Below are 20,504 nucleotides of genomic sequence, written 5' to 3'. Positions count from 1 at the left end.
GTGGGTGTGTGGCGGTGGGTGTGTGGGGGTGGATGTGTGTGGGTGGGTGTGTGGGGTTGGGCGTGTGGGGGTGGGTGTGTGGGGGTGGGTGTGTGGGGGTGTCTGTATGTCGGTAGGTGTGTGGGGTTGTGTGGGGGTGGGTGAGGGTGGGTGTGTTCGGGTGGGTGGCGGTAGGTGTGTGGGGGTGTGTGTGGGTGTTTGGTTGTGGGTGTGTGGGGGTGGGTGTGTGGGGGTGGGTGTGGGTGTGTGGGGGTGGGTGAGGGTGGGTGTGTGGGGGTGTGGGTGTGTGTGGTTGTTTGGGAGTGGGTGTGGGGGTGGGTGTGTGGGGGTGGGTGTGGGTGGGTGGGCGGTGGGTGTCTGGGGGTGGGTGTTTGGGGGTGGGTGTGTGTGGGTGCGCGGGGGTGGGTGTGTGTGGGTGGGTGTGTGGGTGGGTGTGTGGGGGTGGGTGCATATGGGTGGGTGTGTGGAGGTGGGTGTGTGTGTGTGGGTGGGTCTGTGTGGGTGGGTCTGTGTGGGTGGGTGCGTGTGGGTGGGTGCGTGTGGGTGGGTGCGTGGGGGTGGGTGCGTGGGGGGTGGGTGCGTGGGGGTGGGTGCGTGGGGGTGGGTGCGTGGGGATGGGTGTCTGGGGGTGGGTGTCTGGGGGTGGGTGTGTGTGGGTGGGTGTGTGTGGGTGCGTGGGGTTGGGTGCGTGGGGGTGGGTGCGTGGGGGTGGGTGTGTGGGGGTGGGTGCGTGGGGGTGGGTGTGTGGGAGTGGGTGTGGGTGTGGGGGTGGGTGTGTGGGGGTGGGTGTGTGGGGGTGAGTGTGTGGTTGTAGGTGTGTGGGGGTGGGTGTGTGGGGATGGGTGTGTGGTTTTCGGTGTGTGGTTTTCGGTGTGTGGGTGTGTGGGGGTGGCTGTGTGAGGGTTGGTGTGTGGGGTTGGGTGTGTGGTTTTGGGTGTGTGGGTGTGTGGGGGTGGGTGTGTGTGTGGATGTGTGGGGGTGGGTGTGTGTGGGTGTGTGGGGGTGGGTGTGTGGGGGTGGGTGTGTGTGGATGGGTGTGGGTGTGTTGGGGTGGGTGGGTGTGTGGGGGTGGGTGTGTGTGGGTGTGTGGGGGTGGGTGTGTGGGGGTGTGTGTGGGTGGGTGTGGGTGTGTTGGGGTGGGTGGGTGTGTGGGGGTGGGTGTGTGGGAGTGGGTGTGTGGGAGTGGGTGCAGGGGGGTGTGTGCAGGGGTGTGGGTGCAGGGGGGTGGGTGCAGGGGGGTGGGTGTGTGGGTGTGTGGGTGGTTGGGGGTATGTGTGTGGGAGTGGGTGTGTGGGAGTGGGTGCAGGGGGGTGGGTGTGTGGTGGTGTGTGTGTGGGGGTGGGTGTGTGTGGGTGGATGTGTGTGGGTGGGTGTGTGGGGTGTGGGGGTAGGTTTGTGTGTGTGGGTGTGTGGGGTTGGGTGTGTGGGGGTGGGTGTGTGGGTGTGTGGGGGTGGGTGCGTGCGGGTGCATGTGGGTGGGTGCGTGGGGGTGGGTGTGTGTGTGGTGTGGGTGTGGGTGTGTGGCGGTGGGTGTGTGGGGGTGGGTGTGTGTGGGTGGATGTGTGTGGGTGGGTGTGTGGGGTGTGGGGGTAGGTTTGTGTGTGTGGGTGTGTGGGGTTGGGTGTGTGGGGGTGGGTGTGTGGTTTTCGGTGTGTGGTTTTCGGTGTGTGGGTGTGTGGGGGTGGCTGTGTGAGGGTTGGTGTGTGGGGTTGGGTGTGTGGTTTTGGGTGTGTGGGTGTGTGGGGGTGGGTGTGTGTGTGGATGTGTGGGGGTGGGTGTGTGTGGGTGTGTGGGGGTGGGTGTGTGGGGGTGGGTGTGTGTGGATGGGTGTGGGTGTGTTGGGGTGGGTGGGTGTGTGGGGGTGGGTGTGTGTGGGTGTGTGGGGGTGGGTGTGTGGGGGTGTGTGTGTGTGGGTGGGTGTGGGTGTGTTGGGGTGGGTGGGTGTGTGGGGGTGGGTGTGTGGGAGTGGGTGTGTGGGAGTGGGTGCAGGGGGGTGTGTGCAGGGGTGTGGGTGCAGGGGGGTGGGTGCAGGGGGGTGGGTGTGTGGGTGTGTGGGTGGTTGGGGGTATGTGTGTGGGAGTGGGTGTGTGGGAGTGGGTGCAGGGGGGTGGGTGTGTGGTGGTGTGTGTGTGGGGGTGGGTGTGTGTGGGTGGATGTGTGTGGGTGGGTGTGTGGGGTGTGGGGGTAGGTTTGTGTGTGTGGGTGTGTGGGGTTGGGTGTGTGGGGGTGGGTGTGTGGGTGTGTGGGGGTGGGTGCGTGCGGGTGCATGTGGGTGGGTGCGTGGGGGTGGGTGTGTGTGTGGTGTGGGTGTGGGTGTGTGGCGGTGGGTGTGTGGGGGTGGGTGTGTGTGGGTGGATGTGTGTGGGTGGGTGTGTGGGGTGTGGGGGTAGGTTTGTGTGTGTGGGTGTGTGGGGTTGGGTGTGTGGGGGTGGGTGTGTGGGTGTGTGGGGGTGGGTGCGTGGGGGTGCATGGGGGTGGGTGCGTGGGGGTGGGTGTGTGAGGGTGGGTGTGTGTCGGTAGGTGTGTGGGGTTGTGTGGGGGTGGGTGAGGGTGGGTGTATGGGGGTGGGTGGCGGTAGGTGTGTGGGGGTGTGTGTGGGGGTGGGTGTGGGTGTGTGGGACTGAGTGAGGGTGGGTGTGTGGGGTTGGGTGTGTTGGGGTGGGTTGGTGTGTGGGGGTGGGTGTGTGGGGTTGGGTGGGGGTGCGTGTGTGGGGGTGCGTGTGTGGGGTTTTGTTTGGGTGGGTGTGTGGGCGGTGGGTATGTGGGCGGTTGGTGAGTGTGGGTGTGTGGGTGTGGGTGTGTGGGTGTGGGTGTGTGGGAGTGGGTGCAGGGGGGTGGGTGTGTGGGGGTGTGTGTGTGTGTGGTGTGGGTGTGGGTGTGTGTGTGGGGGTGTGGGGGTGGATGTGTGTGGGTGGGTGTGTGGGGTTGGGTGTGTGGGGTTGGGTGTGTGGGGGTGCAAGGGGGTGGGTGCCTGGGGGTGGGTGTGTGAGGGTGTCTGTGTGTCGGTAGGTGTGTGGGGTTGTGTGGGGGTGAGTGTGGGTGGGTGTGTGGGGGTGGGTGGCGGTAGGTGTGTGGGGGTGTGTGTGGGTGTTTGGTTGTGGGTGTGTGGGGGTGGGTGTGTGGGTGTGGGTGTGTGGGGGTGGGTGAGGGTGAGTGTGTGGGGGTGGGTGAGGGTGGGTGTGTGTGTGTGGGTGGGTGTGTGTGGGTGGGTGTGTGTGGGTGAGTGCGTGTGGGTGGGTGTGTGGGAGTGGGTGCGTGGGGGTGGGTGTGGGTGTGGGTGTGTGTGTGGGGGTGGGTACGTGGGGGTGGGTGCATGGGGGTGGGTGCGTGGGGGTGGGTGCGTGGGGGTGGGTGAGTAGGGATGGGTGCGTGGGGGTGGGTGCGTGGGAGTGGGTGTGTGTGTGGGGGTGTGGGTGTGGGTGTGGGGGGTGTGGGTGTGGGTGGGTGTGTGTGTGTGGGTGCGTGGGGGTGGGTGTGTGGGGGTGGGTGTGTGTGGGTGTGGGTGTGTGAGTGTGTGGGAGTGTGTGTGTGTGTGGGTGCGTGGGGCTGGGTGGGTGTGGGTGTGTGGGTGTGTGTGAGTGTGGGGGTGGGTGTGTGTGTGTGGGGTTGTGGGTGTGTGGGTGTGTGGGTGTGTGTGTGGGGGGGGGGGTGTATGGAGCAGGTTCGCAGACAGACACTGAGTGTTCTAATCACTGGGCAGAATTTTCAGGCTGCGTGTGAGCTTGTACATGACCTGCTCGAATATAAAATATGGCGCTATGATGATGCTGATTATGTGCAATGATGATGATGTGCGATGTTGATGATGATGATGATGATGATGACAATGATGATGTGCGATGATGATGATGTGTGATCATGATGATGTGCGATGTTGATGATGATGATGATGTGCGATGATGATGATGTGCGATGATGATGTTTGATGATGTTGATGTGCGATGATGATGATGTGCGATGATGATGATGTGCGATGATGATGATGATGTGCGATGATCATGATGTGAGATGATGATGTGTGATGATGTTGATGTGCGATGATGATGATGATGACGATGATGATGTGCAATAATGATGATGTGCGATGATGATGCTCGATGATGATGATGCTCGATGATGATGATGCGCGATGATGATGATGTGCGATGATGATGATGTGCGATGATGATGATGTGCGATGATTATGATGATGTGCGATGATGATGATGTGCGATGATGATGATGTGTGATGATGTTGATGTGCGATGATGATGATGATGATGATGTGCAATAATGATGTGCGATGATGATGCTCGATGATGATGCGCGATGATGATGATGTGCGATGATGATGTGCAATGATGATGATGTGCATGATGATGAAGTGCGATGATGATGATGATGTGCGATGGTGATGATGCGTGATAATGATGATGATGGTGATGATGATGTGCAATGATGATGATGTGCAATGATGATGATGTGCATGATGATGATGTGCGATGATGATGATGATGTGCGATGGTGATGATGCGCGATGATGACGTGTGATGATGATGATGATGCACGATGATGATGATGATGATGATGCGCGATGATGATGTGCAATGATGCTGTTGTGCATGATGATGATGTGCGACGATGATGATGATGATGTGCGATGATGATGGAGCACGATGATGATGACGTGCGATGATGATGATGATGCGCCATGATGATGATGTGCGATGATGATTATGATGATATGCAATGATGATGATGCGCGATGATGATGATGTGCAATGATGATGATGCGAGATGATGCGCGATGATGATGATGAGCGATGATGATGATGCGCGATGATGATGATGTGCAATGATGATGCGCGATGATGCACGATGATGATGATGTGCGATGATGATGCGCAATGATGATGATGCGTGATGTTGATGAGCGATGATGAAGATGTGCGATGTTGAGGATGATGTGCGATGATGATGCGCAATGATGATGATGATGATGCGCGATGATGATGTGCAATGATGATGATGTGTGATAATGATGCGTGATGATGATGATGATGATGTTGACGATGCGCAATGATGATGATGATGTGCAATGATGATGATGATGATGTGCAATGATGATGATGTGCGATGATGATGATGATGCGCGATGATGATAATGATGCGCGATGATGATGATGTGCGATGATGATGATGATGTTGATGATGCGCAATGATGATGATGATCTGCAATGATGATGATGATGTGCAATGACGATGATGTGCGATGATGATGATGATGATGATGCGCGATGTTGATGATGCTCGATAATGATGATGATGCGCGATGATGATGGTGCACGATGATGATGATGCGCAATGTTGATGATGCGCGATGATGATGATGCACGATGATGATGATGCGCAATGATGATGATGTGCGATGTTGATGATGTGCGATGATGATGTGCGATGATGATGATGTGCAATGATGATGCACGATGATGATGATGTGCAATGATGATGATGCGCAATGACGATGATGATGTGCAATATTGATGATGTGTGATGTTGATGAGCAATGTTGATGATGCGTGATGTTGATGATGCGCGATGTTGATGATGCGTGATGTTGATGATGCGCGATGTTGATGATGCGCGATGATGATGCGCGATGATGATGATGCGCGATGATGATGTGCAATGATGATGTGCAATGATGATGATGTTGATGCGTGATGTTGATGATGCGCAATGATGATGCACGATGATGATGATACACGATGTTGATGATGCGCGATGTGGATGATGTGCAATGACAATGATGATGTGCAATATTGATGATGTGTGATGATGATGAGCAATGTTGATGATGCGCGATGTTGATGATGCGCGATGATGATGATGATGCGCGATGATGATGATGATGCGCGATGATGATGATGCGCAATGATGATGATGTTGATGCGTGATGTTGATGATGCGCAATGATGATGCGCAATGTGGATGATGCGCGATGTTGATGATGTGCGATGATGATGATGTGCGATGATGCGGGATGATGATGATGTGCAATGATGATGCGCGATGTTGATGATGTGCAATGATGATGCGCGATGGTAATGATGCGCAATGATGATGATGCGCGATGTTGATGATGCGCGATGTTGATGATGCGCGATGTTGATGATGCGCGATGTTGATGATGCGCGATGTTGATGATGCGCAATGTTGATGATGCGCAATGATGTTGATGTGTGATGTTGATGATGATGATGATGTGCGATGATGCGTGATGATGATGATACGCGATGATGATGATGATGCGTGATGATGATGTGCGATGATGGTGAGTGATGATGTGCAATGATGATGTGCGATGATAATGTGCGATGATGATGATGCGCGATGATGCGTGATGATGATGCGTGATGATGATGCGCGATGTTGATGATGTGCGATGATGTTGATGTGCGATGATGATGATGCGCGATGATGATGATGTGCGATGATGATGATGCGCGATTATGATGATGCGCAATGATGATGATGTGCAATGATGATGATATGCAATGATGATGATGTGCAATGATGATGATGATGCACAATGATGATGATGATGTGCGATGATGATGAGCGATGTTGATGATGATGATGATGAGTGATGATGATGATGTGCAATGATGTGTGATGATGATGGTGATGATGCGCGATGATGATGATGTGTGATGTTGATGATGATGTGTTATGATGATGATGCGCGATGATGATGATGTGTGATGATGATGCGCGATGTTGATGTGCGATGATGTTGATGTGCGATGATGATGCGCGACGATGGTGATGCGTGATGATGGTGATGCGTGATGATGATGCGCGATGATTACGATGTGCGATGGTGATGCGCGATGAAGATGATGCACGATGATGATGATGCGCGATGATGACGGGCAATGATGATGATGCGTGATGATGATGCGCGATGATGATGATGCGCAATGATGATGATGCGCGATGTTGATGATGCGCGATGTTGGTGATGCGCGATGTTGATGTACGATGTTGATGATGCGCAATGTTGATGATGCGCGATGTTGATGATGCGCAATGTTGATGATGCGCAATGTTAACGGGCGATGATGATGCGCGATGATGACACGTGATAATGATGTGCGATGATGACGGGCAATGATGATGATGCGCGATGATGATGGGCGATGATGATGGGCGATGATGATGATGCGTGATGATGATGGGCAATGATGATGATGCGCGATGATGTCAGGTGATCTGGAGTCAGAAATGTGCCCACCAACAATTAAGAGGTAATTAATCACATTAAAGGTGTAATTGTCTTGAATTTATTGTGGTCATGGCTGGCAGGCGGGCGAATCGGCCGACTGCATTTTTGATGAAAATTATCAATGGGCCGCATTTTTATCATGTATATGTTCAGGTGTCTGATTATGATGCTTGGACATTTTCCCCTGATTTTATGATCTTTATTTAATTGTTTTGAAGTCTTCAGCTCCCCGAAGCAGCTCTCTGTCTTCAGGGAGCTTTCATTCAGCGCTCGCCCCCTCCAGTCCCTCTCCCTGGCAGCGCTGAGCATTTCAACATGTTCCTCGCTGGCTGGCCGTCAATTGGCCATCAGTGTGAAATCGCAGTCGTGTTCTGACTGCAGTGGGCAGCTTGTTCTCCAGCTGCTCCTGAACCCGCCAGTCATGCCCGCCTGCCAACCTGAAAATTCTGCCCACTGTGTTGCTGATGTGACTCGGTGATCGCCTTTCACAGTCCAGCTGCCCCCAGAATGGCCCCCACAACAGGACTCTGTAATGGTCCAAATGTTGGGAGAGATTCTGTGATTGCTGTTTAGTCAGCTGACTGACCCAGCTTCTTAAAGGAGCCATGACCCTGGTCATGAGCAGGGACTCCCAATCCTTGTTTGTGCTTTATCCCTATTTATAATTGGCCAATCAGGTTACTGGGGACCTGGACATTCCCATTGTTGCTGCTGGCCCTTTAAGAGCTGGGATCGAGTGCTGTTGGAGAGTGTTACTACCTGCCACTGATCCCCATCCTTTTCCGAGCTGCCACTGCTGCCAGGCTCCTAGATGATGGTTTGAATTCCAGGTTAAAACTTCTCTTTGCAGTCGCTGTCACAGATCACAGCAACACACCCAGACACAACCTGAACCTTTACTCACACTCAGCCAACAACAGGTCATATTTAAAACCCAATAAAATCAACTGGAAACACGAAAGAAGAGGCCAATGACCAATGCAATGAGGCTGAGGGAATACAAGAAGAGAGAGGGGGGTGGTGGTCACAGGCTGCTTCCTTCATCAAACACCAGCAATAAGCTGCCACACTGGACCAGCTTGAACTAATACTCGGACACATTTGCCCAATGAACGCCTGTACTGGATCACCAAGCTGCCACCCTGCACCAATCAGCTGCAGTTTTCAATATACTGCCACGTTTGACCAATACGCTGCCACCTTGGCCCAATGGCGTGTTGCCTGCCATGTTGGCATGTTGGATTCTGTCCAAATGGGGCTGCCTATACGTCACCGAGCCTGGATGAGACCCATCTCCAGGCAACAGCAGTAGATTCCTGATGATGGGCTAAGCCTGACCCTGCTTAGCCGTAAGGTCCAGACAGGAGTGCCAGCACCCTGTGCCAACTCTGACAAGCCCAGGCCACAGGCTGGCAAACACTCGGCAGCACTGACTCAACTGAGACCTAGGCCTGTAAAGACACCAAACTCATGGGCAATAGAAACACATGAGGAGAACTTTGCCTCAGGTTGTGCCTTCAATGGCCCTGGTTTTCTTGGTGGTTCTGGGTGTAAAGTATTGCTGTGAGGTTTGACAAGTCGAGAATTAGACATCAGATTGACCTCGATATGTTAAAACACATTTCACATCTCAAATTTAAAGAGAGTCACTTACGTGCGTCTGAACTGAGAAAAAATATCCACTTCCTCTTGCACTGGGACCTCTGGGATTAGAACACACCAGAGTTAGTGTCACTACTGTAATATTTGCACAACATGTTTACAACTTTGTTCCAAATAGTACATCGATAGCCAACTGACCCATTCACCCATCACCCCTGTGCTCCCTCCGACTGATTTTAAAATTCTCATCCTCCCATGGCCTTGCCCTCATCTCTGTAACCTCCAAGACAGCTGTCCCCCTCCAGCTCCGCTCTGTAGCACACACACAATAGGTTCTATGTGCTGAATGGCCTACTCCTGTTCTTACATTTCTCTCCCCGATTTTAACTGCTCCACCAGTGGTGGCGATGCCTTCAGCTTTCTAAAGCTGAAGGTTTAAGATTCTCTCCCTAACCCTCTGCCCCTCACCCTATTGTTTCCGTCCCTGCAAGTTCCACCATCATGCATTGGCTTTTTGGGTTCACATCAAATAGAAGCAGCATCTTCCAAACCAGTGTGTCCAACACATCTTTCCCTGTCATCAACTGAGGATCCCCCACCCCCTCCCCCAGGTAGTAAACAGGCCATCCAACTGTCTGTCTGTCATCCCCCTCCCCATCCTTTAAAAGGTGATGGTGTAGTGGTATTGTCACTGGACTAATAATCCAGAGACCCACGGTTCGAATCTCGCCACAGCAAATGGTGGAATTTGAATCTAATAAAAATCTGGAATTAAAAGTCTGATGATGACCATTGTCGATTGTTGTAAAAACCCACCTGGTTCACTGATGTCCTTTAGGGAAGGAAATCTGCCATCCTTACCTGGTCTGGCCTACATGTGACTCCAGACCCAGAGCAACGTAGTTGACCCTTAAAGGCCTTCTGAGCAAGGGCAATTAGGGATGGGCAATAAATACTGGCCCAGCCAGCGACACCCACATGAAAGGATAAAGAAATTAAACAGCCCATCCAACTGTGTCTGTCACATTTCCAGCGGTTTTGCTCTTACCCCTTCCCATCTCTCCTAGCCAGGATAGGGTTCCTCTTGTCACCTTCCATCAGTCTCCATATTCAACTTTCATCGTCCGTCATTTCTGTCACCTCCAGCATGATGCCACCAAACACAGCTTCCCCCACACCTGCCCTTTCAGCATTCCAGGCTTCTCTATCGCCCCCAGCATCCCCTCCCCTTCATAGCCTTCTAATAGAAGCATAGGAGATTCAACGCCTGTCCTTTCACCTCTTCCCTTCCCACTGACCAAGGCCCCAGCCACTCCTTCCAGGTGAAGCAGCAATTTATCTATACCTCCTTCAACTTGGTTACTGTATTCACTGCTCACAATGCAGTCTCCTCTACACTGAGGTGACCAAACACAGATTGGGTAACTGCTTTACAGAGCCCTCTGTTCAGTACGTAAGCGTGATCCTGAACTTTCAGCTGCCTGTTATTTTCATTCCCAGCCTTGTTCCCAGTCTGGTCTCTCTGTCCTTGGCCTGCTGCACTGTTCCAATGAAACTCAGCAGCAGTGTGAGGACAGCACCTCAATATTTGATTAGGTTCTTCACAGCATTCAGGACTCACACTGAGTTCAACAATTTCAGAGCAAAATCTCTAACTTCCTTTTTTCTTAAAGGGAGCAGGTGCTGGTATTAATTCTGTTTTTCCTGTTGACAGCTCCTCTAGGCCCACTTAATGTTTCTTTACTTGTTCAGTTGCCATCTCTCCTTTCCCTTGCACCATCATCCTTTTTGTCCTTTAATCTCTTCTGCCTGCACTCTATCACAGAGCTTTCTTTTCATTCTTTCCTCCCCTTAAAACATATCAACATTTCTAGCTTCTCCCAGTTTTGGTGAACCTGAAACATGAACTCTGTTTCCGTCTCCACCAACGCTGCCTGACTTGCTGAACATCTCCAGCACTCTCAGTTTTAATATCAGATCTCCAGTATCTGGGGAGCTTTTGCTTTTGAATTAGAGCCAGCAGTCTGGGTGTACTTCCCCTGAAATGGAACATTTGCAATCATACATTGGTGTGGTTATTCTGGCATATTGGTGTGGGAGCTCAGGCCATCAGCCAGTGAAGAGCCCTCCTCTCCATAGGGAGGTAGTTTATGGGATGACTTGGACTCACCATGAACACCCAGCTCAAAGTTGCAGCAATCAAACTTGTCCTTGTCATTGACTTCACATCGATAACCTCCTGCATCATTGGTCTTTGCCTGTATGATGTGCATCTCAAAGGTGTAGACCTATGGAGAGCCGGGTGAGGGAGGAAGTAATGTCAGGCCTGGCCTCATCAAGGACACATCAGCAGGAAGGACAAGAACCTTGACATTTAGCAGCCATGCCCCCCACCCCCGACCACTGCTCATGTTGCAAAAGCACACATGCCCACTATTGGCCCTAGGGGTGAGGAGACCATTGACTATTGGCCATGGGAGATGGGAGGGCGGAGACTGTTCACTATTGGCTGTGGGGATTGTGGAGACTGTTCACTATTGGCTGTGAAGGGGTCGGAGACTGTTCAATATTGGCTGTGGAGGTGGCGGAGACTGTTCACTAGAGGCTGTTGGGTCTCAGAGACCGTTCCCTATTGGCTGTGGGGGGGGGGAAGGAGACCTTTCCCTATTGTCTGGGGTGGGGGGACGGAGATGATTCCCTATTGTCTGGGGTGGGGGGAATGAGACCGTTCTCTATTGGCTGTGGAGGGTGTGGAGACCTTTCCCTATTGTCTGTGGGGTGGTGGGATGGAGACTGTTCCCTATTGGCTATGGGTGGGGGGGGGGGTGCGGTGGAGACCGTAACCTACTGGCTGGTGGGTGGAGGGCGGAGACAGTTCACTATTGGAAGTGGAGGATGCAGAGTCTGTTCACTATTGGCTGCAGATGGGGCGGAGACCGTTCACTATTGGAAGTGGAGGAGGCAGAGACCGTTAACTATTGGCTGTGGAGGGGGTGTGGAGACAGTTCAGTATTGGCTGTGGATGTGGCGGAGACTGTTAATTATAGGCTGTGGGGGTCGGAGAATGTTCACTATTGGCTGTGATGGGGTGAGGAGACTGTTCGATATTGGCTGTTGAGGGGGCGGAGACTCTTCACTATAGGCTGTGGGATGGTGGAGACCGTTCCCTATTGGCTGTGGAGGGGCCGGAGACCTTTCACTATTGGCTGTGGGGGTCAGAGACTGTTCACTATTGGGTGTGGAGACTGTTCATATTGGCTGGGGGCTGGGGGGATGGAGAATATTCCCTATTGGCTGTGGGGAGTTGGGGGGTGATGAGGCCGGGGACGGAGATAGTTCAATTTGGCTGCGGGAAGCGGTGGGGGGGGTGGCGGACACTGTTCCCTCTGGGCTCTGGGTTGGGGGGGACGCAGACAGTTCGCTATTGGTTGTGGAGGTGGGGGGTGGGGGTGGAGAAAATTCACTATTCGCTGCAGGGTGGGGGTGGAGACTGTTCCTTATTGGCTGTGGAGGGGGCGGAGACTGTTCCCTATTGGCTGTGGGGTGGGGGGAAGGAGACCATTCCCTATTGACTGTGGGGGAGGCGGAGACTGTTCACTATTGGTTGTGGAGGGGGCAGAGACTGTTCACTATTGGTTGTGGAGGGGGCGGAGACTGTCCACTATTAGCTGTGGAGGGGGCGGAGACAGTTCATTATTGGCTGTGGGGGCCGGAGACCGTTACCTATTGGCTGTGGAGGAAGCGGAGACTGTTCACTATTGGCTGTGGGGTGGCAGAGTCCGTTCCTTATTGGTTGGGGATGGAGGGCGGATACAGTTCACTAGCGGCTGCTGAGGGGGCGGAGACGGTTCCCTATTGGATGTGGAGGATGCGGAGTCAGTACCCTATTGGCTGTGGGGTGGTGGGACAGAGACCGTTCCCTACTGGCTGTGGGGTGGTGGGACAGAGACCGTTCCCTATTGGCTGTGGGGTCGGGGGACAGAGACCGTTCCCTATTGGCTGTGGGGTCGGGGGACAGAGACTGTTCCCCATTGGCTGTGGTGGGGGTGGAGGCTGTTCACTATTGGCTGTGGTGGGGGGCGGGGAGAGAGACTGTGCACTATTGGCTGTGGAGGGGGCGGAGACCGTTCAGTATTGTTTGTGGGGGAGGAGAGACTATTCACTATGGGCTATGGAAGGTGCGGAGACTGGTCCATATTAGCTGTGGAGGGGGCAGAGTCTGTTCACTATTGGACGTGGAGAGGATGGAGACTATTCACTATTGGCTGTGGGGGTCAGAGACTGTTCACTCTTGGCTCTGGTGGGGGGGTGTGGAGACTGTTCACTATTGGCTCTGGTGGGGGGGTGTGGAGACTGTTCATATTGGCTGGGGGCTGGGGGGATGGAGAATATTCCCTATTGGCTGTGTGGTGGGGGGACTGAGGCTGGGGACGGAGATAGTTCAATTTGGCTGCGGGGTGGGGGGGTTTCAGTGGGGGGGGACACTGTTCCCTCTGGGCTGTGATTGTTCACTATTGGCAGTGGTGGAGGCGAAGACTCTTCACTATTGGCTGTGGGTGGGGGTACGGAGACCGTGCACTGTTGGCTGTGGAGGGGGCGGAGACCGTTCACTATTGTTTGTGGGGGAGGCAGAGACTGTTCACTATGGGCTATGGAGGGGGCGAGACTGTTCACTATTGTCTGTGGAGAGGGCAAAGACCTTTCCCTATTGGCTGTGTGTGGGGGGACGGAGACAGTTCGCTATTGGCTGTGGAGGGGGGCGGTGTGGAAAAAAATCACTATTTGCTGCAGGATGGGGGTGGAGACCGTTCCCTATTGACTGTGGGGGAGGCGGACACTGTTCACTATTGGTGGGAGTGGAGACTGTTCACTATTGGCTGTGGGGACCGTGGAGACTGTTCACTTTTGGCTGTGGGTAGGGGGTGGGAGATTCTTCACTATTGGAAGTGGAGGGTGCGGCGTCTGTTCACTATTGGCTGTGGAGGGGCGGAGACTGCTCACTATTGGCTGTGTGGGGCAGAGCCCATTCCCGAATGGCTGCGGAGGAAGCGGAGACTGTTCACTGTTGGCTGTGGAGGTGGGTGGAGACCGTTCACTATTGGCTGTGGAGTGGAGGCACGGAGACCATTCCCTATTGGCTGTGGGGTCGGGGGTCAAAGACCGTTCGCTATTGTCTGTGGGGTTTGTGGAAGGAGACCGTTCCCTATCGGCTTTGGGGGGTGGAGATTGTTCACTATTGGCTGTGGAGGGGGCAGAGACTGTTCACTATTGTCTGTGGAGCAGGTGGAGACTGTTCACTATTGGCTGTGGTGTGGATGGAAGGAGACTGTTCCCTCTTGGCTGTGGAGGGGGCGATGACAGTTCACTATTGTTTGTGGGGGAGGCAGAGACTGTTCACTATGGGCTATGGAGGGGGCGGAGACTGTTCACTATTGTCATGGAGAGGGCAAAGACAGTTCCCTCTTGGCTGTGGGTGGGGGGGTGCGGCGACTGTTCCCTATTGGCTGTGGGGAGTGGTGGAGATTGTTCACTATTGGCTGTGCTGGGGGCGAAGACTCTTCATTATTGGCTGTGGGTGGAGGTACGGAGACCATTCACTATTGGCTGTGGGTGGGGGTACGGAGACTGTTCACTATGGGCTATGGAGGGGGCGAGACTGTTCACTATTGTCTGTGGAGAGGGCAAAGACCTTCGCCTATTGATGTGTGTGGGGGGACGGAGACAGTTTGCTATTGGCTGTGGAGGGGGGCGGTGTGGAAAAAATTCACTATTTGCTGCAGGATGGGGGCGGAGACCGTTCCCTATTGACTGTGGGGGAGGCGGAGACTGTTCACTATTGGTCTTGGTGGGAGTGGAGACTGTTCATTATTGGCTGTGGGGACTGTGGAGACTGTTCACTTTTGGCTGTGGGTAGGGGGTGGGAGATTCTTCACTATTGGAAGTGGAGGGTGCGGCGTCTGTTCACTATTGGCTGTGGAGGGGCGGAGACTGCTCACTATTGGCTGTGTGGGGCAGAGCCCATTCCCGATTGGCTGTGGAGGAAGCGGAGACTGTTCACTATTGGCTGTGGGGTGGCGGAGACCGTTCCCTATTGGCTGGGTGGTGGGTGGGTGGAGACAGTTCATTATTGGCTGCGGAGGGTGCAGAGACCGTTCATTATTGGAAGTGGAGGGGGCAGAGACCATTCCCTGTTGGCTGTGGAGGGTGCGTAGACTGTACCCTTATGGCTGGGAGTTGGGGGGGGGGGGGTGCGGAGACAGTTCACTATTGGCTGCGTAGGGGGCGGAGACCATTCACTATTAGAAGTGGAGGGGGAAGAGACTGTTCACTATTGGCTGTGGGGTGGAGGCACGGAGACCATTCACTATTGGCTGAGGGGTCGGGGGACAAAACCGTTCCCTATTGTCTGTGGGGTGGGTGGAAGGAGACCGTTCCCTATCGGCTGTGGAGGTGGGCAGAGACCGTTCACTATTGGCTGTGGATGAGGGGGAGTTGGGGGGGAAACTGTTCACTCTTGGCTGTGGGGTGGGTGGGCGGAGACAGTTCACTATTGGCTGCGGAGGGGGCGGAGACCATTCACTATTGGAAATGGAGGGGGGTGACTGTTCACTATTGGCTGTGCTGTGGGGGTAAGGAGACCGTTCCCTATTGACTGTGGGGGAGACGAAGACTGTTCACTATTGGTTGTGGAGGGGGCGGAGACTGTTCACTATTGTCTGTGGGGTGGCGGAGCCCGTTCCCTATTGGCTGTGGAGGGTGCGGAGTCAGTCCCCTATTGGCTGGGAGGTGGGTGGCGGGCGGAGGCAGTTCATTATTGGCTGCGGAGGGGCGGAGACTGTTCACTATTGGAAGTGGAGTTGGAGTAGACGGTTCACTATTGGCTGTGGAGGGGGTGGAGACTGTTCACTATTGGAAGTGGAGTTGGAGCAGACTGTTCACTATTGGCTGTGGGGGGTGGTGACCATTCCCTATTGGCTGTGGGGAAACGGAGACTGTTCACTATTGGCTGTGGGGAGGGGGGCGGAGACTGTTCACTATTGGCTGTGCGGTGGCGCAGACTGTTCACTATTGGCTGTGGGGGGCAGAGACTGTTCACTATTGGCTGTGTGGGGTTGGCGACTGTTCACTATCGGCTGTTGGGTGTTGGAGTCGGCTCCCTATTGGCTGTGGGGTGGGGGGATGGAGACGGTTCCCTATTAGCTGGGGGTTGACGGGTGGAGACCGTTCACTATTGGCTGTGGGGTGGGGTTCGGAGACACTTTGTTTTTGGCTGTGGGGGGGGGTGGACAGAGACCGTTTACTATTGGCTGTGGGGGATGCGGAGACTGTTCCCTATTGGCTGTGGAGTGGGTGAAAGGAGACCGGTCCCTATTGGCTTTGGGGGGGGGAGATTGCTCACTATTGGCTGTGGAGGGGGCGGAGACTGTTCACTATTGTCTGTGGAGCAGGCGGAGACTGTTCACTATTGGCTGTGGGGTTGGGGACAGACACCGTTCCCTATTGGCTGTGGGGTGGACGGAAGGAGACTGTTCCCTCTTGGCTGTGGAGGGGGCGATGACCGTTCACTATTGTTTGTGGGGGAGGCAGAGACTGTTCACTATGGGCTATGGAGGGGGCGGAGACTGTTCACTATTGTCATGGAGAGGGCGAAGACAGTTCCCTCTTGGCTGTGGGTGGGGGGGTGCGGCGACTGTTCCCTATTGGCTGTGGGGAGTGGTGGAGATTGTTCACTATTGGCAGTGGTGGGGGCGAAGACTCTTCACTATTGGCTGTGGGTGGGGGTACGGAGACCATTCACTATTGGCTGTGGGTGGGGGTACGGAGACCGTGCACTATTGGCTGTGGAGGGGGCGGAGACCGTTCACTATTGTTTGTGGGGGAGGCAGAGACTGTTCACTATGGGCTATGGAGGGGGCGAGACTGTTCACTATTGACTGTGGAGAGGGCAAAGACCTTTCCCTATTGGCTGTGTGTGGGGGGACGGAGACAGTTCGCTATTGGCTGTGGAGGGGGGCGGTGTGGAAAAAATTCACTATTTGCTGCAGGATGGGGGCGGAGACCGTTCCCTATTGACTGTGGGGGAGGCGGAGACTGTTCACTATTGGTCTTGGTGGGAGTGGAGACTGTTCATTATTGGCTGTGGGGACCGTGGAGACTGCTCACTATTGGCTGTGTGGGGCAGAGCCCATTCCCGATTGGCTGTGGAGGAAGCGGAGACTGTTCACTATTGGCTGTGGAGGTGGGTGGAGACCGTTCACTATTGGCTGTGGAGTGGAGGCACGGAGACCATTCCCTATTGGCTGTGGGGTCGGGGGTCAAAGACCATTCGCTATTGTCTGTGGGGTTTGTGGAAGGAGACCGTTCACTATTGGCTGTGGAGTGGAGGCACGGAGACCATTCCCTATTGGCTGTGGGGTCGGGGGTCAAAGACCGTTCGCTATTGTCTGTGGGGTTTGTGGAAGGAGACCATTCCCTATCGGCTGTGGAGGTGGGCGGAGACCGTTCACTATTGGCTGTGGATGAGGGGGAGTTGGGGGGGAGACTGTTCACTCTTGGCTCTGGGTTGTTGGGGGGGAGATTCTTCACTCTTGGAACTGGAGGGTGCGGAGGCTGTTCACTATTGGCTGTGGGGTGGGTGGGTGGAGACAGTTCACTATTGGCTGCGGAGGGGGCGGAGACCATTCTCTATTGGAAATGGAGGGGGGTGACTGTTCACTATTGGCTGTGCTGTGGGGGTAAGGAGACCGTTCCCTATTGACTGTGGGGGAGACGAAGACTGTTCACTATTGGTTGTGGAGGGGGCGGAGACTGTACACTATTGGCTGTGGAGGGTGAGGAGTCAGTCCCCTATTGGCTGGGAGATGGGTGGCGGGTGGAGGCAGTTCATTATTGGCTCCGGAGGGGCGGAGACTGTTCACTATTGGAAGTGGAGTTGGAGTAGACTATTCACTATTGGCTGTGGAGGGGGTGGAGACTGTTCACTATTGGAAGTGGAGTTGGAGTAGACTGTTGACTATTGGCTGTGGAAGGGGTGGAGACTGTTCAGTATAGGCTGTGGAGGAGGCGGAGACTGTTCACTATAGGCTGTGGGGAGCGTGGAGAATGTTCACTATTGGCGGTGGACGGTGCGGAGACTGTTCCCTATTGGCTGTGGGTGCGGTGACAATTCCCTATTGATGTGGAAGGGGGGTGAGACCGTACCCTATTGGATGGTGGGAGGGGGGGCCATGGAGACAGTTCACTATTGGAAGTGGAGGGGTGGAGACTGTTCACTATTGACTGTAGGGGTCGGAGACTGTTCACTATTGGCTGTGGGGAGGGGGGGGCGGAGACTGTTCACTATTGGCTGTGCGGTGGCGCAGACTGTTCACTATTGGCTGTGGGGGCCAGAGACTGTTCACTATTGGCTGTGGGGGCCAGAGACTGTTCACTATTGGCTGTGGGGGGCAGAGACTGTTCACTATTGGCTGTTGGGTGTTGGAGTCGGCTCCCTAATGGCTGTGGGGTGGGGGGATGGAGACGGTTCCCTATTAGCTGGGGGTTGACGGGTGGAGACTGTTTACTATTGGCTGTGGGGTGGGGTTCGGAGACACTTTGTTTTTGGCTCTGGGGAGGTGGGACAGAGACCGTTTACTATTGGCTGTGGGGGATGCGGAGACTGTTCCCTATTGGCTGTGGGGTGGGGGAAAGGAGACCGGTCCCTATTGGCTTTGGGGGGTGGAGTTTGTTCACAATTGGCTGTGGAGGGGGCGGAGACTGTTCACTATTGTCTGTGGAGCAGGCGGAGACTGTTCACTATTGGCTGTGGGGTTGGGGGACAGACACCGTTCCCTATTGGCTGTGGGGTGGACGGAAGGAGACTGTTCCCTCTTGGCTATGGAGGGGGCGATGGCCTTTCACTATTGTTTGTGGGGGAGGCAGAGACTGTTCACTATGGGCAATGGAGGGGGCGGAGACTGTTCACTATTGTCATGGAGAGGATGAAGACAGTTCCCTCTTGGCTGTGGGTGGGGGGGTGCGGCGACTGTTCCCTATTGGCTGTGGGGCGTGGTGGAGATTGTTCACTATTGGCAGTGGTGGGGGCGAAGACTCTTCACTATTGGCTGTGGGTGGGGGTACGGAGACCGTGCACTATTGGCTGTGGAGGGGGCGGAGACCGTTCACTATTGTTTGTGGGGGAGGCAGAGACTGTTCACTATGGGCTATGGAGGGGGCGAGACTGTTCACTATTGTCTGTGGAGAGGGCAAAGACCTTTCCCTATTGGCTGTGTGTGGGGGGACGGAGACAGTTCGCTATTGGCTGTGGAGGGGGGCGGTGTGGAAAAAATTCACTATTTGCTGCAGGATGGGGGCGGAGACCATTCCCTATTGACTGTGGGGGAGGCGGAGACTGTTCACTATTGGTCTTGGTGGGAGCGGAGACTGTTCATTATTGGCTGTGGGGACCGTGGAGTCTGTTCACTTTTGGCTGTGGGTAGGGGGTGGGTGATTCTTCACTATTGGAAGTGGAGGGTGCGGCGTCTGTTCACTATTGGCTGTGGAGGGGCGGAGACTGCTCACTATTGGCTGTGTGGGGCAGAGCCCATTCCCAATTGGCTGTGGAGGAAGCGGAGACTGTTCACTATTGGCTGTGGGGTGGCGGAGACCGTTCCCTATTGGCTGTGTGGTGGGTGGGTGGAGACAGTTCAATATTGGCTGCGGAGGGTGCAGAGACCGTTCACTATTGGAAGTGGAGGGGGTGGAGTCTGTTCACTATTGGCTGTGGGGTGGAGGCACAGAGACCATTCAGTATTGGCTGAGGGGCCGGGGGACAAAACCGTTCCCTATTGTCTGTGGGGTGAGTGGAAGGAGACCGTTCCCTATTGGCTGTGGAGGCGGGCGGAGACCGTTCACTATTGGCTGTGGAGTGGAGGCACGGAGACCATTCCCTATTGGCTGTGGGGTCGGGGGACAAAGACCGTTCGCTATTGTCTGTGGGGTGGGTAGAAGGAGACCATTCCCTATCGGCTATGGAGGTGGGTGGAGACCGTTCACTATTGGCTGTGGATGAGGGGGAGTGGGGGGGGAGACTGTTCACTCTTGGCTCTGGGTTGGGGTGGGGGAGATTCTTCACTCTTGGAACCGGAGGGTGCGGAGGCTGTTCACTATTGGCTGTGGGGTGGGTGGGCGGAGACAGTTCACTATTGGAAATGGAGGGGGGTGACTGTTCACTATTGGCTGCTGTGGGGGTAAGGAGACCGTTCCCTATTGACTGTGGGGGAGATGAATACTGTTCACTATTGGTTGTGGTGGGTGTGGAGGTTGTTCACTATTGGCTGTGGGGTGGGTGGGTGGAGACAGTTCACTATTGGAAATGGAGGGGGGTGACTGTTCACTATTGGCTGTGCTGTGGGGGTAAGGAGACCATTCCCTATTGACTGTGGGGGAGACGAAGACTGTTCACTATTGGTTGTGGAGGGGGCGGAGACTGTTCACTATTGTCTGTGGGGTGGCGGAGCCCGTTCCCTATTGGCTGTGGAGGGTGCGGAGTCAGTCCCCTATTGGGTGGGAGGTGGGTGGCAGGCGGAGGCAGTTCATTATTGGCTGCGGAGGGGCGGAGACTGTTCACTATTGGAAGTGGAGTTGGAGTAGACTG

At 54.7% G+C, this 20,504-nt stretch overlaps 1 protein-coding gene across 3 annotated transcripts in view; it reads right to left on the bottom strand.

Moving 5' to 3' along the window:
- mybpc3 (myosin binding protein C3) overlaps positions 1–20,504 on the bottom strand; it is a 1,308,988-nt gene that overhangs the window by 1,098,563 nt on the left and 189,921 nt on the right. For 2 of the 3 annotated variants that reach the window (XM_041197987.1, XM_041197986.1), the window contains exons 6-8: positions 11,040–11,157; positions 8,922–8,970; positions 8,027–8,074 (exon numbers count right to left, since the gene is read on the bottom strand). In XM_041197987.1, coding sequence (XP_041053921.1) covers positions 8,027–8,074; positions 8,922–8,970; positions 11,040–11,157 — 215 coding nt within the window. The remainder of the gene's footprint in view (positions 1–8,026; positions 8,075–8,921; positions 8,971–11,039; positions 11,158–20,504) is intronic. The other variant, XM_041197988.1, reaches the window with a different exon arrangement.

Source organism: Carcharodon carcharias, chromosome 10, assembly GCF_017639515.1.
Source record: "Carcharodon carcharias isolate sCarCar2 chromosome 10, sCarCar2.pri, whole genome shotgun sequence".
In the NCBI taxonomy this organism is placed as follows: Eukaryota; Metazoa; Chordata; class Chondrichthyes; order Lamniformes; family Lamnidae; genus Carcharodon; species Carcharodon carcharias.
This window is presented reverse-complemented; position numbering and strand designations above follow the sequence as displayed.